This window comes from Crocodylus siamensis, chromosome 5 (genome assembly GCF_052110815.1).
Source record: "Crocodylus siamensis isolate JL-2025a chromosome 5, ASM5211081v1, whole genome shotgun sequence".
In the NCBI taxonomy this organism is placed as follows: domain Eukaryota; kingdom Metazoa; phylum Chordata; order Crocodylia; family Crocodylidae; genus Crocodylus; species Crocodylus siamensis.
The window spans coordinates 39,694,695-39,715,709 of NC_143399.1; the positions used below are offsets into that span (position 1 = coordinate 39,694,695).

A 21,015-nucleotide genomic window follows, 5' to 3' on the forward strand; every position below is an offset into this window, starting at 1 on the left:
CTGGTCAGATGTGTCCTGGACAGTCCCCCAGTGACACAGAGGTATGCTGTGGGGTTGCCCAAACAACACTTCTGGCCATAATCCCAGTCCAAAAGCCAGTTCCCTATTTGAGCCATTGTATTTAGTACAGTGGGCATGGGGGCTATCAGTTGGCAGCTTGGCACAGCCAAAACATGCTTTGGGCCAGGCAGGACTTTGGTCAGGGTTTTTTGGGACAATCCCCCAATGGCTTCAGCAGGAAGTTTGGGGTGGCCCACAAAGTATTTTGCCCCATAATCCCATCCTATTCTGACTTTCAGTTAGGGCTCTGTATTTGATGCGGGATAGTATTTTACACATTAATTAGTACATATGCATAGCTAATGAAATTCTCTCTGTTTAGGATGTGTATTTCATTAACAACAAGCTAATTTAGACCCAATAAAAGCTTCAAAAAAAGAACCTGGAATAAGGAATCAATTTTAGCGTCATAGAAGGGTGTGCGTGTGTGCATGTGTGTATATTTTTGTCTTCTCATCCTAGCTGTGCTATTTTTCTCTCTTCAAAGTGTGTTGTTCCCTTCCGCACCTCTACTTTATTCACCAACCAAACCAGCACCCTCCCACCTCCAGCACCCCGGTAGAACAGCTAACCAGCAACAAAGTGACTTTAGGCGGGCACTGGTTGCTGCAGTCAGCTCAGCAATTTGCAGTGAAAGAGAAGCTGCTGCTGCTTTGCTCTTTGCCCCAGGCCCTGGCTGCAGGAAGTGGTGCCAAAGGTTTCTCAGGAACCCTCCAGGCCAGGGCCGGGAAGCCTCCCCCACTCCTGCCTTGCTTCCCCGCTATCCACACCCCCCTGCCTGGCTGTCTGCATGAGCGATGAAGGGGAATGATCTTCCTTCAGTAGCATCTGGATCACATCCAACCAGACCCCAATCGCTGACCCCTACCTTGCATCCCCCCTGCATTCAATCTAAGAAACACCACCAGATCCCAGAAGAGAAAGGTCCTCTGGCACTATGTAACCAAGAGGTTTAGCTGATGATATCTGATCCAGGAGGGACAAGGCTGATCAGGGGCCATGCTCCAAAGGGAGGACTCAGGACAAGGAATGAAATTAGGTTTACTGAAAGCACAACTTCTTCCCTGCCCTCATAACCCAGAGAAGCAGGGGATGAATCTCAGAGGGACTGAGATAAGAGGACTGTCCGGGTGGAAGTGGAGTCTGATCTGGCCCAGCCTATGTGAGGACAGGGTGAGGGATCATGAAAGAGATTTGGGATACATCCAGCTTCTCAGCCCTCACCCAATGGCAAGGGAGGGGAGCTATAAATTTGCTCCAAAAGTCAGATGCAGCCATTCACTTAGGTTGGCAGGCCCCTTTATCAACAGGCAGACAGACCCAGGGCTCCATGCATCTGCCTACAGTCACCTATCATCTCATCACCATGCCATGGAGCCTTACAATAAATACCATGTTCTCAGGCAGCTCCCTGGGGCAAGCCCAAGGCATAACATCTAGCCCCAAGGTCAAACTCGGTTCCTGCCATAGCAGCTGCGATACCTGCAGCCCTGCCATGGAAAAGAAACAATAGGAAAATTGATCCTTTGCAGACAATTGGAAACTCAAGGAATTAATACACGAGGACATACATCTACTCCAGATATAGAGAAAGTGTTAATAGCCTTGATATCTTCCTCCCACGTCAGCTGTAGATGTGGCTATTGGGAATCTGCAGAAAGTTTAGACCAGCAGAGCACAGGCTGAGTGGGGGATACAGTTGCTCTCCATAAATACATCACAGGATAAACAGCAGGAAGGCTAAAGGGCCAGAATATGCAAAAGAACAAATGGGAGTTCACAAACTTATGATTGTTAGAAACCATGTTAATTCCTATCTGAAGAGTGAGGTTCTGAATGGCTTCTCAACAGAGAAAATGGGAGCAAGTGTAGGCTTGCAGACATGGTTTGTGACAAACCACATAGGCCGACGCAGACTGCAGACCTAGCGAAAGCCTAAGTTATGACTAATACGCTCTTATTGAAGTCATAAGCAGGAGCCTGGGAAAGCAGAATAAGAATTCGTTTATCAAGGTCACTAATATTAGGTTAGCCAAGTATGAATAACTGCTTTGTGGAAAGTGCTTTGTAACCGCTGAAAATAACTGATGCTTTGTCTTTTGATGACAGGCTCCAAAAAGCAGGACCAAAGCTTAGTTTGATGTGAACCTTTACAACTAACTTGGTTAGCAAAGTAAAAAAAAAAAAAAATGTAGTAAGTAACATTCCCAGATATTGAGGAAAAGAAATAAGTCCTCTGTTCTGGAACTCTACTTTTTACAAGGATGCAGACCCCAGCCAATTGTTGTATTCCAAGTCCACAGAACGCCCCCAAAACAAAACAAAACAAAACAATCCAGATCCCAAAGTCTCAGTGAAACAAAGAAATGTGAATAACGCCAATTAGAGAATACTTATTAAAGTAAGCCACATATAAATATTGGATGTAAACAAGTGGGGGTGAGGAGAACTCAGTACATTCAAGACAACCTACTGCCATCTTGCATGCGATCCTCCTCCCCCTGTATATCCCCTAGTTAGTATAGGTTTGTATTTATATTGTGCTGTTGCAGGTAGCTGGATAGACATCAAGAAAAGTACTCATTCTTTTGCTTTCTAGGTGTAATCAATAAAAAGGTGGGGCTATAGAGGTGTCTTTTACCTCTTTAATTGACCTGGGCGTTAATAATACCTCACCTGCTAAGAAGGAATGGAGGTTCATTGGGAAGTGTATTGTATTCCGATTTGGTGTGTAAAAAGGGTTGTTATTAGGGAAACTAACTGTCCAGTAGTGTATCTACTGTATAGTGGAGCATCTGGGGCAGCAGCCTTGTGTACTGACTTGGGGGAGGAGATGAAAAAATAACAGCAGCTGCTGCAGCCACACATTTGCACTGGCAGGATGGCAACCACCATACATAAGTCACTGCTGCCTCCCTATGCATTCCAGCTGCCCTAGGTGTCCTGCTAATTTATTGCACCTCTGCAACTCACCCTTAATTCTGTATTTAAATTTGCAAAAAAGAGTCAGGATTATAAACAGGCTGTAGTCTTGGCTCTCTAAAGACTGAATGGTACTGGGGATTTTTGGTAATACAAGCAACCTGCTTGTTTTTAAGATAGGGCTGGGTCAGTTGATGAAAAAAAGTCTTGATGTTGCCTGAGATAGTAGGAACCCAGGAGATCCTTTCTTTTCAGTCTAATGCTTTTGTGTAGATACTGTTGGTTCCAGAACACCAGGGAAAGAAGGCATTTATCTGAAAATTTACATACACAACTCTTCAGTTTTTCACCACAGTGAACTGGGGATATACTACTGTCTAAGCCACTGGCTTTCAACCTTTTTAAACTCAAGGCATCCCTGATTAGATTTAAGGCACCTTGTGGAAAATGCCAGGTTTTAGTTTTCACTCTTTTTTGATTACCAAAAAATAATACAGCAAATTTTATTTTGCAAATAATTCAGAAATAACATAACGGGTTAGAAATATTTTTGATAGTCAAGATTCAAAACTCCTGGGTTTATCTTGCATATCAGGTGTAGATGCATGTAGAGTTAATATTGTGTGGCATCCTTCAGCACTCTTAGAGGACTGCATAGCACCCTGGGGTCCAAACCATGAGAATTTCAGATGTGTTGCAACATGGGCTTTCCAAGGGCTAAGATGCCAAAGAAATCCAGGGGTGGGACTGAAGAATGCCAGTCGTCCTAATGCCTGAGATCAGTCATGGTAGAACAATAATTCCTATATGATTCTGCTTGGAAGAAGTTTTACCTCTGGATGCTAGTCACTCAGGAACTATTGTTGAATTGGGCACACACTTGCACACCATAGAACATTTAACTCCTGCCCCTGATACAACTGATTTCAGAATTACAAGTTAGCTGCTAAATTCTCTATATACCCAGCATTCACCTCTGTTGCCCAGCTGCCTCAGTGTCCTGTTTCAGCATTCAGTAAAGTAGGTTGTTGCTTACAACAGCTCATACTTCTCTGAACTTAATAATGTACCATATCCCACCTTGTCCTACCTTCTGCCTGACTTCAGACTAACATGGCAGACCTCCTGTCTAGTTCAGTAGTTTGAATTGGAATTTTGGATTCCTTTAAAAAAAATAAAATCTGGTAAATGACAGCACTTCCTAGAGGAGGTAGGCAGTTCCCAGTTGCTGAAACTAGCACTTATCCCTCTAGAGCTGGGACCCACACCTGTTTAAAGCCGTTGTTCTTTGTTAGCACTAGGTGTTAGTGTATCTATCTGGTTTCTCCACACTGCTAGCAGAGGGGCAAGAGGCCTTGCCTTCTCCTTGCTATGCCACTGTGCTTTCTCCTTTCTGCTGCTGAACTTGTATCAAATTATTGGCTGACATTTGCACCCATTTTCAAATCTTATCCACATATTTGGAAAAGTGTAGGGATCACTAGCGCCAGGCCCTGAGATGAAAGGAGCAGGGAAAGCCTGGTTTTGGAACACAGAAGTCGCTGCCTGGTTTCCTCGGTCATGACAGTGAATTCTAACACAAACTGGTTTGGAGAGGCATTTTATTGTCAGTCACTATATACTAGTTGGGCACACTATAGGCATAATCTTATCTCCCATTACATATCTAAATACTATGTATACAGTTGCAGGCTTGCAGCTTTGGACATTTATAGTTTGTGATTGAGTTCTAGGCACATGACTTTTGAACTCACTTTGCAGATTGTAGTCCAGATAGGTGTATGCATAAAGCTGGGTAAGTCCCACTGAAGTCACAAGTGGAAGAAAGAGAGAAGGCACTCCTATGCCTTAGTTAAATAAGTTAATTATGACAGGGTTCTATGCTCTCTTCACCCAATAAAATGCTCTGTTTCCAGGTTACAGGTAAGGTAACCAGGAAACCAGGTAACCAGGCCCTTCTCTAAGCTAGCCCATGGGTAATCAACACATGGGGTTTAGAAAAACCTCATAGTTAAGCATAGACATGTTGTCAGTTAAGTGCAGGCTTCATAAGAGGAGGAAAAGGATAGCAAATTGCTACCAAAACATTTCAGAGAAGCAGTGGTGGAAGAAGCAAGAGATATAGAAGCAACAGAACAGAAAACATTCCTATACATGTAGGGCACTGAAAAGTACCTTCCATTCACAATCCTGAGATGAAGCTCTTGATCCTAAAACAATCAGCAAGTTTCTTCAACGCATGCTCGGGATGAAATCTGGCGCCAAACGCTCCATTTAAAGTAACCGCTCGCGTCTGATTGGTCGATGTGCAATTCTCGGTGTATGATTGGCTGGAGAGAGCAACGGCTATGATAAGGGCGGGGAAAAAGGGAGGGATTCGCGCCTTTTCACCTCGCAGTTCCCCTTCTAGTCCGCACCCCGCACCCTATATAAACCTGCTGCCGCGGCTATAGCAGTATTTTTTGTCGCGGAGGTCGGAGAAGCTGACTGAAGATGTCTGGACGCGGAAAGGGCGGTAAGGGCCTAGGGAAAGGAGGCGCTAAGCGGCACCGGAAAGTGCTGCGCGACAACATTCAGGGGATCACTAAGCCCGCCATCCGCCGCCTGGCGCGCCGCGGGGGCGTGAAGCGCATCTCCGGGCTCATCTACGAGGAGACCCGCGGGGTGCTGAAGGTCTTCCTGGAGAACGTTATCCGCGACGCTGTCACCTACACGGAGCACGCCAAGAGGAAGACGGTGACCGCCATGGACGTGGTCTACGCCCTGAAGCGCCAGGGCCGCACCCTCTACGGCTTCGGCGGTTAAGGCTCGTGAAAGAAAGCTAGAACAGCTGTTGAACCCAAAGGCCCTTTTAAGGGCCACCCACTGCTGCACGGAAAGAGCTGGGCTTGCTCGGGAGGGAAGCGCCCAGTAGTGGCAATTGCCTTATTTGCTTTAGTTTTGATATTTCTATACTAATAATGACTTAAAATATGCTTTAGATATACTGTGTTTAATTCTAAATATCGCGTTCGTATTTTTCAGCCACTAAAATACAAGTCGACTAGTTTGTGATTTCCCGTACTTTTCCCTAAAGCACCGAGTAGTATCCGTGAGGGGCGAGCGGGAGACCAAGCCCTGCAAAATGGGCTTCTAGAAGCGCTCTGGCTCTGCCTATAGGTCTGTTTAATTCCCCTTTCTTCTGCGAAGTCTTTCGTTAGGCTTCTGTACCCGCTTGTAACATAGTGATCATTTTATAGGAAAGCAGGTGAGCCTGTTTTCTGCACACAACTGGGGTCACTGGTAACAGTTTTAGCTCGCCTGCTTTCCAGAAGGACAGGAGAGTTGCAGGCGCCAGAGAGAAAGGGTTGCAAAGGTTGGGCAAGGGGGGGCTTTGGCTCATCTGAGCCTGGAGCAGAAGGACTTCCTCGACACTCCTGGTCTTCCATCCCTCTGAGTTACCCAGGGTTATGCCCAGTGTCACCAGCAGTAGGTAGTTTAAAACCAACAGAAAAGACCTTATGCGGGCTGTAACTAAAATGTAGAGCTCGCTGCCATCAGATGCTGTGCAAGCTAAATTCTTGGGGGAAAGGGGTATCAATAGCCAGAGTGAAGGTGTAGCCTTTGAACCAGCACATCCTAGACCTTGCTGGTGGTTGCAAGTGAGAGGAACGGGGGAATCCGGATCATACCCAGTTCACCTTCCCTGTCTGCATGCGCTTTTTCCCACTATGACCCAGGGTGCTGGGCAGCATGGATCTGTGGTCTGACCCAGGAAATGACAATTCTTGTGTTCTTATGAAGGTGTCTATACTTAAGGATTTGCTTTTTAAAATATACTGAATTTGTGTTCCATCAGCCAAGCGGGGGGGCGTCTAGTGCGCGGGTTGTGCTTGGGTTAATAAAAAGACACGTTTCTTTCAGCTAGAGGACTTATTCCCCGGTTTTCTTAAGACTTCGGGGAAGTCCCAGGTTTTGTCTAAGACGCCAGCTTTAGGAGGTGCTACATTCATATTCTTACGCTATCCTTAAACCAGAGCCATCTTGCAGGTAGCACGAGGCGGGCATGTCTGAAGTCAGGGGTATGATTTCCAGGGAGATCGGGGCGGAAGTGAAGCGCTTTTTAGCCGCCTTTGTTAAGCAACGGCGCGAAAAGGCTTTGGGCGGCAGATCCCTCCCTCCCCCCGCTGCAGTCACGGAAATAATCGCAGAGTCGCCATCATCTCCGCTGAGGGAGGGGGGAAAAACTTTTGTTACAAACCCCGAGCTAATCTTCAAGCAAGCAACCAACCCACTGACCCCCTCCCCCCCAGAAAAACAAAACAAACTTCTTCAGGGGAGAAATGCCAGCTTGAAGATGTTTTATGAACATTTATTTTCTGGTAAAATTATATGGAAGAGAAGTTGAAACCAGGTACCTACTGGACGGGGTGCTCCCAGCCCATCGGACCCACCGAACAAGACGAGTAAAATCCCTCTTTGGTACAACTATTACGGAGCTGCAGAAAATAAACACAATCTTTCATTTCTCAGTCACAAGTGGGGGAGGGAAGGGATGGAGAAAATCCTGCAGTGGTTTCTGCTAACAGGAGCTCTTGCTGAACTGCAGGATCCTACATCAGCGCCTATGACTCTGCGTCTTTCAGCAGAGGATAAAGATCAAATAGCTTTCCTAAGTATTATTTTCTCTAATCGTTTCTCATTAAAGAAAAAATCTCTATTCAAAGCCGTTTCCAATCATTCGTAGGCTAGCCTGCAAGATGGATGCAGGAAATGAAGCGCTGCTTGGCGCCAAAATGCTACAAGAGGATGGATTTTGAAGAGAGAAAAAAAATCAACGAAACCATTTAACGTGGAAGGCAGCTGACCCAGACGTAGAATCGGGGTACTTCGATATCTAGATCTAGAGCGGCACCTTGTTTCCCCGCGACAAGATTTTATATCGAACCCCCCCCCCCAAAAAATTCCTAAACAGAAATTATTTCATCCTGCTCAGATACGGTGGCTGCTGCATATCGAAAAGTCTCTAAAGCTTGCATATCCATCTCCCCTTTCCAGTTTCCTCTCGATAGAGTGAATTTTGAGCAATCACGTTTTGCAGTTCTGAAAGTATTTAAACCAAATAGGCTGGCTATCATGTAGACATTTGTGAAACTCAGAAGCACACACTAAAAATAGCTTGTAGCTGCAAGCGATGCACTACCGTAAGTAAGAACAGGGGGATGAAGCTGCTAGGCATTACATTTATACTCCATGCAACCAACACCAGAATCTGGGTATAATAGAGCAAGCCCAGGTCTTTCTGTGCATTGTGGGTGGTCCCGACAAAGCTTTCGGGTTCAACAGCTATTCTAGGTTTCCTCCAGAAGGCTTAACCACCCGTGCAGAGTGCGGCCCTGGCCTCTCAAGGAACAGACCACGTCCACCTCAGTCGTACTCCAGGAAGACCTTCAGCACCCCGCGGGTCTCCTCGTAGATGAGCCCCGAGATGCACGTCACGCCCCGGTGGCGGAGGCCGGCTTGGTGATGCCCTGCATGCCGTCGGCTCTGACCGAAAAAAGACCTGAACTTGCAGCCGGCGGGAGCTCTGCAGTCCTCCGGCTGCGAAGCGCCTCTGTAGTCATCAATGAGGCGCAGAGCGTCGCTTCTCCACCAATCACTAACCAGTCCTTCACTTTCAAATGCAGTAGACTTGGCGCCTTTTGGTCTGAAACAAACGCTTGTGGCCATTTTAGGGATAAGCAATGGCATTTAGAAAGACATCTCCTATACAGATTTGTTTCTCTTTGTTTGAGAAACATCTTAGACGTCTTTTTTATATAACCCATCTGAATTATTTCCTTCTTTAATATGAAAGTTTTTGTGGGGGGTGTTGTTTATAAGGTGCCACCAACCCAGTTTCCTGGATGCAAAGATCACAGCCATGTAGCTATAGGCTTCTCCCCCTCTCCCCCTAACAAAAGCCTATCCGGGGTGAAATTGATTGGCCCGCACCTACAATTTGAGAACTTGACATGTCGAAAGTAATCACTTCGATTAAGAAACTCTTCAGTTCTGTATTTCTATCAATGCGTCATAACTGAGAGGAACATTGACATTTTTATTCGCCTCAACCCCTCCAAGCCCCGCGCCGGTTCTCATCCACAGCTAAACCGCCTCAGGAGAATAGTCTTGGAGGGGCAGCCCCAACACGGGATGTAAAGCTCCTGGCAGTGCTGAATAAAGTAATAGAAAATCATAAATTGTTCGTACTTTATAATGTACGAACGGGTGTATAAACGCGTTATTCTGATGCATTCTGCATGGAGAAGACAAGCAGGAAGCTATTTAATATTTTACGAGGCAGAATGGAGAAAAGAAAAACGGCAACTAGCAGAGGATGGTTTCGATCCATCGACCTCTGGGTTATGGGCCCAGCACGCTTCCGCTGCGCCACTCTGCTCCGACTTCTGGGTTTTTCATACAGATGCCTAAGTCTTACTAATTTAGCTGCCCTCTACAATCCGAGAAAGTGTTACAATTTCCCCCTTTCTCAGAGGAGCACTGGACTATCTTTAATTTCCAAAAATATAATATAGCATACAATATAGAAATCTAACATAAATATTTAATGACATTAGAAAATACAGATTGAAATTAGGGATCCAGATTCTATACACAGATTAAAAATAAATATTACAAAAAGAGAGCTGCGTTGGCCGGGAATCGAACCCGGGTCAACTGCTTGGAAGGCAGCTATGCTCACCACTATACCACCAACGCATTGAAAAGAAATCTTTCCCTGTCTTTTAACTGCCTTAGAAATCAGGGTCTTGAAGTTGATTACTGCACATAATGTAGCATGAAAAAGTTTGACAAGAAGGAAGACCCCGAACACAGTACCCACACTGGTGCATAGTTGTGTATTGCTAAAGCAGTCCTTGCCTGGAAGTAAAGTAATTACAAATATGACATGCTATGATACGGATGTGACAGGGACTGGATCCTGTAGGATGTTAAAGCATTACATTGACTCTACTATGCAGTCTAGGTTTGCCCCTAAGGTGAAAAACTGCCAGTAGTATTAGCAGTCAGTACGATAATCTGTAGTATAAAGGGAATGTCTTTTGCAGTTGCCTGCCCCCTCACTTCTGGCAGGTGGTCTCAGTTGGCTCTATATTCTTGGAATATAAGAAAGGTCATTTACTGTGTGAGACCATAGGTCCATCTTGCCTCATTTCCTGTGTCACAGTAGCAGAGTGGATGGAGTGATCCCCCACACAGGGTCCCTGAAGCCCCTCTCTGGGGGATGGAAATGGGGGTTTACCCAGAGCCAGACTGAGCCCAGAGGCCAGTCTGGTTGTTTCCCAATACTGACAAACACTAGCAGTATTTTCAGACACCCCCTTCCCAGCAGTTGCCACCCTGCCATTGGGTCCTGACATGGGGGCTTCACTCGCCTTCCCCTACCCAGCACTGTACCTAGACTTTTGGCAGCCCTAGGCCTGCCTTTGCCAGAGATGATAATGATAATCGGACAACGGAAAAAAATTACCATTTTCAGGTTCCCTTTCTGTTGGAGCCCTGGGTGGCCACCCGATTCACCCATGCCTGTGTCTGGCCCTGCCCTCACCCCAGATCACCATTTCCCTGCCTGTAAAGAAGTGGAGGCTGCACCATCATATCCCCCAGGGAGCATACTAGGAAGCTTTATAGAGACACAGTCACATTGTCAAGAGAAAACTTGTCAAACTTTATTCATTTAATACATGGAAAGTCAAGCCACATAAACAAGCCATGCATAGGTACTGTACATCTGTTTGGGTACTTTGCATCAGTCTTGGGTACTTTGCATTGGTCTTTCATCAGTCTCATGGGATACCCATGCCCACTACGGGACAGGGAGGCCTGGGTGAGGGAGATACCTTGCCCTCCATTAATGCTGACCTCGTGAAGGAACACCTTGAGAGGCTGGACACCTTCAAGTCAGCTGGCCCTGACAATCTGCACCCCAGGGTACACAAGGAACTGGCAAGCATCATAGCCCAGCCTCCAACACGGATCTTTGAGACCTCCTGGTGCTCCAGTGTAGTGCACTCAAACTACGTGAGCAGAAGCCACTGCTGTCTCCCAGGCCATTATTACTTTTTGTGGCTATGGTTGCTCTGCCAGCAGGCCACTGACTGGATTGCTAATCAGTAGGAAACCCAGCAGTGGGATCCATGGACTCCTGGGTTCCTATTGCTGTTACTGCAAGATGTTGGTTCCCGTGCCCAGGGCCCAGTAGGTAATAGCAATTTTATGCCCTTCTCTTATGCCTGGAGCTCATGGCCTCCACTTTAGGGCTGATAAAGTAGGGGATGCCTGTGATTCCAGTGGGAGTGTGGGTCATGGTACAAGCAAGTCTTGAACACCTTGGGGCACTAAAATTGACTCCCAAGCTGTTGAAGATCCCTTTCATAAAGTCTCTCTCCTGACACGTGTTCATTATACTCTGCTACAGAGCTTTTAGCCACCTGAAAGTATTCTCTGGCTTACAACCAAAAGTCAGCCTTAAGGGATTCAAAATCACATTTCCACATTTCATTCTGCTCATGTATTTCTTGATGCCTTAGAATCAGCAGCCATGACCAGAGCTTTCAGCATGTCATCCTGAGTCCTGCATCTCTCCTTTGCTGCTGTGTCCTCCTGTGCACTGGTGTGTCAGCTGCATGAATAGATGAAACAGGGAGATATTTTTAGCCTGCAGTCAGTAGATGGTTTGGAAGTGTTGGGGACAGGGAAACGTGGTGAGGGTACTAATTTGTACTCTGGAGATGACTGAGAGTGGTCTGCACTGTGTTTTTTTTTGGGGGGGGGCATAATAAAATACCGCATGGGGTACCTCTTTCCATCTACCTCTCTTAGTATTTTATGCTACTTAGGGGGTGAGTCTACATGTGATACTATGCCACTGTAGCATCTGTGGGCAAAATCGTGACACCTCAGCTATGTTACCGCAGTGATGTGCTCCCCTGTTATAGCGTGTTGCTATGGCAACATAGTGCCTAAAAATAACCATATGTGATGCGCCCAGGGTCTGCTAATTGGCAGAAGTGGCAGGTGGGAGAAAAGTGGCATGTGAGCCCAGGTGTCTCTTTATACCTTCATACCTTCCCACAAGATCATCAGGTACCAAACACCCCTTGCCATCACACACTCATGGAGGTAGAGAGACACTTACCATTACTAATTAAGGGCTGTCCTTGACCAAAACTTGGAGATGGGGTCAATATCCATGGCATTGTGGGCGGGCACGATGTCATTGGCACCTACCCATTTTCCAAGTCATAGTCTTTGCCCTACGTTATCCTTTCTCTGATGTGGTCCAGGGTTCCTGCATTGTCCGTTTTACAGGTAGGGTGATGTCCTGGGAGCAAAATGCTCATGAAGGCCGCATCCAGGCTTCCACTTCTCCAGAGACTACTGGGACCAGTGGCAATGCGCTGCTCTCTTCCATTTCCATGTCTGGACACTGTGCTGGTTTGGTGTTACTTAGGGGCACACAGTCATCAGCAGCAGTCTCTTGGCCCACCTTCTCATGTCCCCCTAGGGTGTCATCTTCAGCCCTAGTGCTCCCTGACACTGATGCCTCTTGACCCATGTTGTTCCAAATGTGTGTAGACTCTTGATAGCCCATTCTGTCTGTGCTGCCAGTCTCTCCCTCTGGAGCAGACCATGATACTTTGGAAGAGGGTGATGTCCCATCGCTTGGGCCTCTCACCTGATCGATCACTGCCCAGGTTTCCCCCGATCTTATAGATGAAGCACCGCTGTATATCCAGCAACAGTCATCAACAGGTGCTCTGATGGTGGCTGTATCCCAGAATAGGCACTTCTCCAGCACCCTGCCTTTCAAGCTGACCCCCTGGCATTGTGGACAATGTCAGCTGCTCCTCGTCTGGGAACTGTTTTGCTGTTTGTCCATGAGGCAACCTTCTCTGCTTCTCTCTGGGGTTGGAAATACTTTCCAGCGGATGCTCTCTGCCAATTCAGAGCATCAGGTTGTTCCAGAAGTTCTGTGGCGCCTGCCGTACGCTGCCTCCAGGGGCCGCTCGCACCCAGGAGAATCAGGAACGCTGCTTCTTTCCATCTCTCTCTTCTCCCTCTTCACAGCATCCCACAAGGCTTGGGACTTTCTCCATTGGTCTTCAATGCGTACATTGTTGACCCGCCTGACACCCAGTCCAACAAGTACTGCTATGCTGATGATCTGGCTCTCACCAAATCAAACAAGCAATGGCAAGCCATTGAATCCACTTTGACATCAGACATGAACATGCTGACTACAAATGACTATTACTATAAATGACGTCTCCAGCTCAGCATTGCTAAAACAGTGGCAGCAACCTTCCACCAAAATGACAACCAAGCAAAGAAAGAAATAGAAGTCAAGATTAGCAACCAGACAGTTGAACTTTATTACCTTGTTACTTTTTTAAGATCTGGAGGGGGTCCTGAGTAAGGTTAACAGCCAAGGAGCTCTTCTCCATCACCTTGCTGGCACCACTTGGGGTGTAAGTTTCCATACACTTGGCACCTCTACTTTGGCACTTGTGTATGCTCCTGCTGAGCACTGTGCACCAGCATAGGGACAAAGCATGCACAGTAAGTTAGTGGGTTCCATATCAGACGCCTTATGCCAACCCCAGTTGGCTGCTTACCAGTCCTTTCAGGTATCCGCCCCGCTGATATCTGGAGACAAGTTGCTACTCTGGCCCGAGGCTTCAAAGCCCAAGATCCAGACCATTCTTTGAACTCCAGTGTAGTAGCTGCAAGCCAGAAAACCAAAGGCTGCCTGAAATCTCAGAACCCGTTCTCCAATCAGGCTAATAAGCTCATTGAAACTCCAGATGGCCTATCACCAGGGATCCTGGTTTTTCTGATTAAAAAAAAAAATCCCAGTTTTCAGATTTAAAAAGTAACCCCAAATCCCATTTTTCTGTGATTAAAATGAAACACCACTTGGTGTCAAGTGAACCCTGCCTATCACCTATAGCACAGACCTCCCATCAGTGAGCAGGAAATATGCTACACAAGAACTGCAACTAAAGAACTTCATCCCCAGTACCAGTTTCTGCCTCTCTGGATGGCAGCTGCCTTGCAGGGCCTGGACTGCTCTTAACTGTCTCAGAATGCATGTCAGGCGGTTTAAAGCAGGCACGCACTCTTGGGGCCTCTCCAATGACACTGGCTGCAGCTGTGGTGCTCAAGCTCAGATTGCAACAGGCAAACTGAGTTATTCTCAGGCTTTTAGCATAACTTTAGGCCTTCCCAGAACTAAGCAATTAAATTCTACAGAGCGCTGTATAAGGAACTGAGAAAAGTGAGTGCTATGATTGGTGCAATGGTCTAACCAGGTACAGTAGTTTCCCTAAAAGGAAAGGAAACCAAAAACAGAATAGGATTGGAGTTCCTTATCTAAAAAGATGCGGTAAGAAACTTGAGGATTGGACAGTTTGAGATAAGAAATTTACAAAAGTAGTGGACAAACAAAGAGAGAGTGTATGTTTTGTGTTGCCACCCTGGGGAGCCAGGAGTAGCCTTGGGATTCTTGTTCGAGCAATGAGGAATCCAGAAACTAACATCCTACACACCAGAAGGGGATCTGAGGCCGGTACCACTGAAGGTCACTGTTGTAATGCCTGAAGGAACCGCTTGCCAGGTTGTATTACCAGGATAATAAGCTTGTAATAAGCCTAGCGATTACTAATAAAGTTCACTTGACACCAAGTCGGACAAGGGGCCATGTCAATCCTTGGGGGTCTCTGGTAAAAGGAATCCTGGGGGCAACAGAGATAGCCAACCACATCATGTACAAATGCCCTTATGGCCCTTCTTTTGGGCACCCAAGGTCTTATGGACACTGGCCATTCTACCTGTTACTGGCTTTCTAGCCCTTATGCTTCCAACACAGAGTGTGGTGACACTCACTTCATCATCACCATCATCATCACTGGGGCAGGAAGTAATTAGGAGATGTTAAGAAGGGGGAAAATGTTATAATGAGTGTACTTAAGTCCTGCTGTGAGTATATTGTTTTACCACTGTATTCTTAAGGACTCTGCTAGCAGGTAACCCTTACTGGCAGACACACCCTGAAGGCCAAAATTTGCCCATTTAACCAGACTTGTCCCAGATGTCATACACCTGAGTAAGCAAGAAAACTGAAGCAGACCCTGCCTAGGCTTTAGGGGGCTGATGCTGTCAGGTTTAGGGTAAAAAGGTGGCCTGGGCAAACTTAATTTTTGGGGACCCCCTGAGCTGTCAAACACAAGCACTGGTGCTCCCACACACCACTATGAGGGCTCTCACCAGCACCCTGCCCTGCCCAAATGCTCCTGAACCATTGTGCTCCACAGCCCAGTGTCTTGCCTAGCTCTCTCCCATCACTGCCCAGCAGATGGGGCTCCCATCTGGTGGGCTGCATTCCCTGCCCACTGGTATGGGGAAGAGAGCACTGGCTTCTGCACTACCAGTTCCTCCAAGTCGGGCTCACTCTGTGGTGCCCACAGCACCACTGCCCACTTTGAAGCCCTCTCTGCTCTGCTGGCAGGCACCTCCCTTTACTAATGGGAGGTCCTCTTTGTTCCTGCCTTTGTACACACACATGCCATTGTCATGGGTAAGCGGTGGCTGCCAGCTGCCCATTCAACCTGGAAGCTCATGGGTTAAGAGCCAGATGAGCCCTTATGCACAGCTCTGAAGCAAGTAGGAGAAGGAAGCTTTCTGCCTCCCCATCTCTTGCCCCCACCTGCACTATGTGCTGAAGCCTCCAGGCCAAGGCTACGTGGAAGTAGGGATTTGTGAGAGGTGGGGACCCACCCTAGGGTGCTGCCTATAAAATCACAGCCCTCCACCCTGAAAGGGTCACCTCACCTCCCTTCTTTATCCCAGACTGCTTGCAATCAGGCCCCTACCCCCAAGAATGTGCTGCTGCTGCTGCTGTGCGTGGTGGGTCCCCCTGGGGAGGGCCAGTGCTGCAGCTGCTATCTGCCATTAGGGATGAGGGGCTTACAACTCAGCTCAACTTGCCTCAGGGTAGGGATCAGCCAGGATTGGGGCAGGTTCCTTGGCTCTGGTATGGGGCATTAGATGAGCTCCTAGCTTGCCTCCACATACCCAGTAAACATCCCTAGCACACAGGGAAACCCGGGTCCCTTACTTTGAGGGGAATAATGGAACACATATTGCACCAATTTAAACACTTCCATTACGCAGCAAGGACAATCCACAGGGGATATAGGCCACTTCTTTGAACAAGGCATGTTAATACATTGCACTAACCTAGTCAATGCAACAAGAAATGCTGCACTCAAGAGGTGTCACCAACTGTTTCAGTGGCCTGGGTGTGGGAAAGTTGTGTGGAGTGGAAGCTCCAAGCAAATCTTACCTCATTTAGAGAGTGTGGCTGCTGCTTCTACGTACAGTATAATGCCACTCTGGCTGTAGCAGCTGACCTGGCAGGGACTCAGGGCTCCTGCTGCTGTAGATTTCCTCCCACTGGCTTCAGCAATCCCTGTGGCCTGGGCTCTCTGGGAGGCCACCCTCTAAATCTCCACTTGGGACAAATGCTTCCCTTGCTCAGCCTTAGTTATATTACTACCACTTATTACTTTACACTGGGGGTGCCTCTATATCTGCACATTTACTGCACAGTAACCTAGGTTGCTGCATAGTACAGGTGGATGTCTACGTTGGCATTCCCGTACTGTGCAGTAAGTATGGTGACTTACACTGACTGGGGTGTAAATTTGCTATCTGCATCATGGAGGTAGCAAATTTATGTCTGATTACTTACTGCTCAGTAACACACCTGTAGATGCATTACTGCACAATAACACCTTGTGTGTAGACTGACTTGGGTCCCTGTGTGTGGACTGACTGTACTCCCAAGTCAGTTCAAATATCGCATTACTGCACTTTAACACCTGCATGTGTAGATGCCGGCCTAAAGCTGTTTACTGCATAGCAAGTTTGCTCTGCAGTAAATGCTTGTGTAGACATACCCTAGTTGTCATAGACCAGTAAGATCTAGTGTCAGGATTATTGAACCCATACTCAAAGAACACCAGATCTCAAAATAATATCTTTTCAAATCTGCTCCCTTCCCACTGAGCATCCAATATCATATGCAGGGACAAAGGTTTGGTGGAAAAAGCACTACAACACACCCAGGTATAAAGAGCAGCAGCAGGGGCCAAGCTCAATGTAAGCAAAAGAACCTGCCTAGTCCTGAGCAAACTCAGGGACCTGGAGGTCTCCATCCCATGCGAGGGGGTACAGGTCCTCAGGGTGGAGTTTGATCCAGAGGTGATGGGCCAGATGGCATGGGAAAAGACAGATGCCAAGACAAAACAGAGACTGGGATTATAGCAATCACAGTGCCTGTCAATGGGGGAGGGGGGAGGGGCAGCTGTGGCACTCATGAAGGTGATGTTACTGCTGATACTTCGCTACATTGGCCTAGTCTTCCTTTCCTTGGACCAAGTCATCCAAAGAGCTATGTGTGTTTTCTTTTGGAACTCCAAATGGGAAAAAGTGGGGAGGACCAAACTGTACAAAGTGAAATGGTCTGGAGGCAGAGGAATGCCAGATGCCCTACTGTTCCTCTGGGTCAAGTACATGAGCCAGGTTTGCAAACTGGCAACAGGGACAGAATCCAAAACAGTATTGCAGGGCAGCTGCTGTGACAGTGGCGGGTGTACATGATGACCAATGGGAGCCCATGGGCCATGGTGTCCCCATGGTTCTATGGGGTTCTGAAACATTTCCAGACAAATACAAACTGCATGATGTGGCTCTAGTGACCCTGGTGAACCACCACAAGATATGCGAGGTGGTAAGGGGAAGAGACACCAAATCACCCATGGACTTGCTACCTGGTGACAGCTGCCAGGCCATGTGGGAGCAATTTTTTCAGAAGAACTTGCAGAAGGAGCACAGACACTTGAATTGGCAGAAAAACAATGCAGGGCAGAGAAGTCCATCCAATAGCCTGAGGCAATCCTTCTGGGAGGAGGCGGAAACAATCAACCACCTCTTTTGGGACTACACATATGCCAGAGGGGTGTGGAAGAAAGTATGGAAGCAGACAAGGTTCTTTGGGTAGATGTAATATCTTTTGTTAAACTAACTAAACATGCACTCCTCCTGGTGATGGCAGGTTTCAGAACCCTGACCCAAGAAGCAGTCCTCCACAGGCACTTGACTAAACAGCAAGGGGCCTGGACAGCCTGCTTCTACCAGTTCATCTCCTGCTTCAGGTATGCCCTGTGGAAGGCCAGGAACCCTCTCATAAATAGGCACTCAGACTCGACAGTTGAGGACTGTATTAAAAAGGGAGCGAGTGAAATGTACTGGTACTACATGAAGACAGAAGAGGAGGACAGGAAAGAGATGGCAGACCTCATATGGCAGAAAGGGGACTGGTATAGACTTTTCAGAGGCAAATCTTGAACGAGGAGGACAATGGTGAGGACGACGACAATGACGATGACGAATATGAGCACAAGTGAAAGAACTGGATAAGCAGGAAGATGACTGGGGAACTGAGGGAGTCTTTTATTAAACTGTGGTGTTTTCAAGGATATGGTGATGGGTGCACTGGTGTGTGGTGCAAACTTCGTAACCCAACTAAAATAGTTTAAATGTTAAGTTGTATTTTTGGTCTGTCAAGTGAACCACAGCAGTCACATGACAAGTTGTTAGTGGTGCTGTTACATACATATACATATGTGCACACTCACCTAGTTGTTTATATATATGAATTTAAAAAAAAAAAAATTCCAAGGAAATATGAAATGGAATCCAACCTTGCTACTACCAACACACCTCCATTACCACCATGATTAACACCCCTGCTTTCCACAACAATAGAATCCAGGGATCTGTCACATACCAGTCAGTGCCTGTGATAGATCTCAACCCCTATCCAATGCACCAAATGCCTTCACGGAAATATGATTAGTGAATATTAAAATACATTACTATATAATAGGTGCATACCAGGATCATCTCATGCAAAAAATGATAAACACCATAGACAATATCATCAATGGGAAAACAAATTTTTCCCTACACAAAACAGCTCTCTACCTGCAGTTTTTGTCCTTCATCATACCTTCACCAGATTAGCCTGGAAACAGAAATTCAAGCTTTTCTCAACACCAAAACCCACAGACTTAAACGGAGACTTTAGCTGTATAACCTATTTACAACTCCTCACCTCTACTAACTTCTCCCACTTGTGGTAACTTTCCACTTCTTTTTAAAGCTGTGGGATTGATTAACACAATTAAATGAAAGTGGGAGCAATTGGAAGTCAGAACAATTGTTCTAACTTGTAGTTAGTTAGCCTGTGCATTTCTCAGACCTGAAAAAAGGGCTCTGACACCTTTGCATTGAAAGCTTGTCTTTATCCTAACTACATAGTTGGCCCAATAAAAGGTATCACCTTAAGAAATCTTTGCCTCTAGCAGCATTTATCTTTCCCAACCGTAAAATGGTTCAGGAGTAGACATTATACCACGCACTTCACTAACTTTCCTTTCTAATTCTTTCAGTTTTTATCTCAACAGCAAAGAGTTAACTTTGGATGATAATTCCGAATTAGCAGATGCTACTTTCTGATCTGCATTTCCTATTGGTTAATATATTTCAAGTTGTCAAAGGGATTTGGGAAAAATCTCGCGTTTTTACCACGAATGAGGGTGGACAAAAACTGGAGATGCCGGGGATTGAACCCGGGGCCTCATACATGCGAAGCATGCGCTCTACCACTGAGCTACATCCCCGTTGTGGCAAACCTTTCGCTCAGTCCACATATCAAATTTGAAGCACACACAGAAGTCACTCACGCAGGACTGACGTTCAATACAATCTGATCCGCCGCTTCACGCAGCAGACGAGGTGGCCGAGTGGTTAAGGCGATGGACTGCTAATCCATTGTGCTCTGCACGCGTGGGTTCGAATCCCATCCTCGTCGGTTTCGTAGTCTTTTTGATTAGCTAGTTCTAAAGCCACACCAAAAAATCTCCTTTTAACGGGGCTATCTGAATCGAGAGCAACAACTTTCAAGGTGCAGAGCAGGTACCACTCGTTGAGGAAATAGTCAGATGTATAAAACACCGGAGAAATAATATTAAAAAACCCGAATGTTTCAGCCCTTCTGAAAGATGCACCTGTTTAATCCTTTTATAGCTAAGATCTCGCCTCTGGGACTTTTGCACGACATAGAAAAGAAGACGTGTCATATACCTAGCTTGAAACAGGATTTCTAAGCAATGCAATCAGTATACCGTATATACCAGATATACGGGTCTTCTGTTTACAATACAAAATTACTATTCAAGAGATAAACGTCATCACACTAGAAAAATCTTCTAAGACATATGTACAGCCGGTTTTAGCAGGGGTCTCTGTGGCGCAATCGGTTAGCGCGTTCGGCTGTTAACCGAAAGGTTGGTGGTTCGAGCCCACCCAGGGACGACCTCCTCAGTTCTTTTCCTGAAGGTAATTCAAAGGAATTTCTTATAAATTTAGAAACCATACTGTCGTTATTCACATGTTAAACAAATCTGCGACTGAGTATCCACAAGATATTTATATGACATTTTACAACTGACCTGCAATTGCAGCTAAGGGACATAACTCCTCTGAGTTCCCCTTCCCTTAATTTTAACATCGCTCAGTAAAATTGTCCTGGGTACCTAAGACTGCACCTGCCCATTCATTTGCTTCATGTTCTCTTTCATTTGGAATTTACTAACCTCATATCCGATCTCCATGGAAATAAGTTAAATATAAACCTAGCTATCACTGGGGAGCTAAGTGACCTGAATGAAATCACTTGTCAAAACCAGGGATTATGAAAACAGTCGCACTGTAGACATTTCCTGGTCTCTGGCCCCATCGTGCGGCCCTTTGTGTTTGCTGCATCGTATTAAATGGCCGTCACACCCGAATGTTACTTTCTCCTGTGGAGCCATGAAAAATACTCATTGCCTCCTGGAAGAGCACACACCAACTGTAAAG

General features: G+C 46.5%; 1 protein-coding gene and 5 non-coding genes across 6 annotated transcripts; 3 read left to right on the forward strand and 3 right to left on the reverse strand.

The window, feature by feature from the left end:
• The first annotated feature begins 5,379 nt into the window (after positions 1 to 5,379).
• LOC149863900 (histone H4) lies at positions 5,380 to 5,962 on the forward strand. Its single transcript, XM_090049987.1, has one exon. The coding sequence runs from the start codon at positions 5,476 to 5,478 to the stop codon at positions 5,785 to 5,787; it is 312 nt and encodes a 103-aa protein (XP_089906113.1). The 5' UTR covers positions 5,380 to 5,475; the 3' UTR covers positions 5,788 to 5,962.
• Positions 5,963 to 9,331: 3,369 nt separating this feature from the next.
• Positions 9,332 to 9,403, reverse strand: TRNAM-CAU (transfer RNA methionine (anticodon CAU)). Its single transcript has one exon. It is a non-coding gene; the product is annotated as a tRNA-Met (tRNA).
• A 248-nt stretch (positions 9,404 to 9,651) lies between these two features.
• TRNAG-UCC (transfer RNA glycine (anticodon UCC)) lies at positions 9,652 to 9,723 on the reverse strand. Its single transcript has one exon. It is a non-coding gene; the product is annotated as a tRNA-Gly (tRNA).
• Positions 9,724 to 19,703: 9,980 nt separating this feature from the next.
• TRNAA-CGC (transfer RNA alanine (anticodon CGC)) lies at positions 19,704 to 19,775 on the reverse strand. The gene has a single exon. It is a non-coding gene; the product is annotated as a tRNA-Ala (tRNA).
• Positions 19,776 to 19,884: 109 nt separating this feature from the next.
• On the forward strand, positions 19,885 to 19,966 carry TRNAS-GCU (transfer RNA serine (anticodon GCU)). The gene has a single exon. It is a non-coding gene; the product is annotated as a tRNA-Ser (tRNA).
• A 429-nt stretch (positions 19,967 to 20,395) lies between these two features.
• Positions 20,396 to 20,469, forward strand: TRNAN-GUU (transfer RNA asparagine (anticodon GUU)). Its single transcript has one exon. It is a non-coding gene; the product is annotated as a tRNA-Asn (tRNA).
• The last annotated feature ends 546 nt before the right edge of the window (positions 20,470 to 21,015 follow it).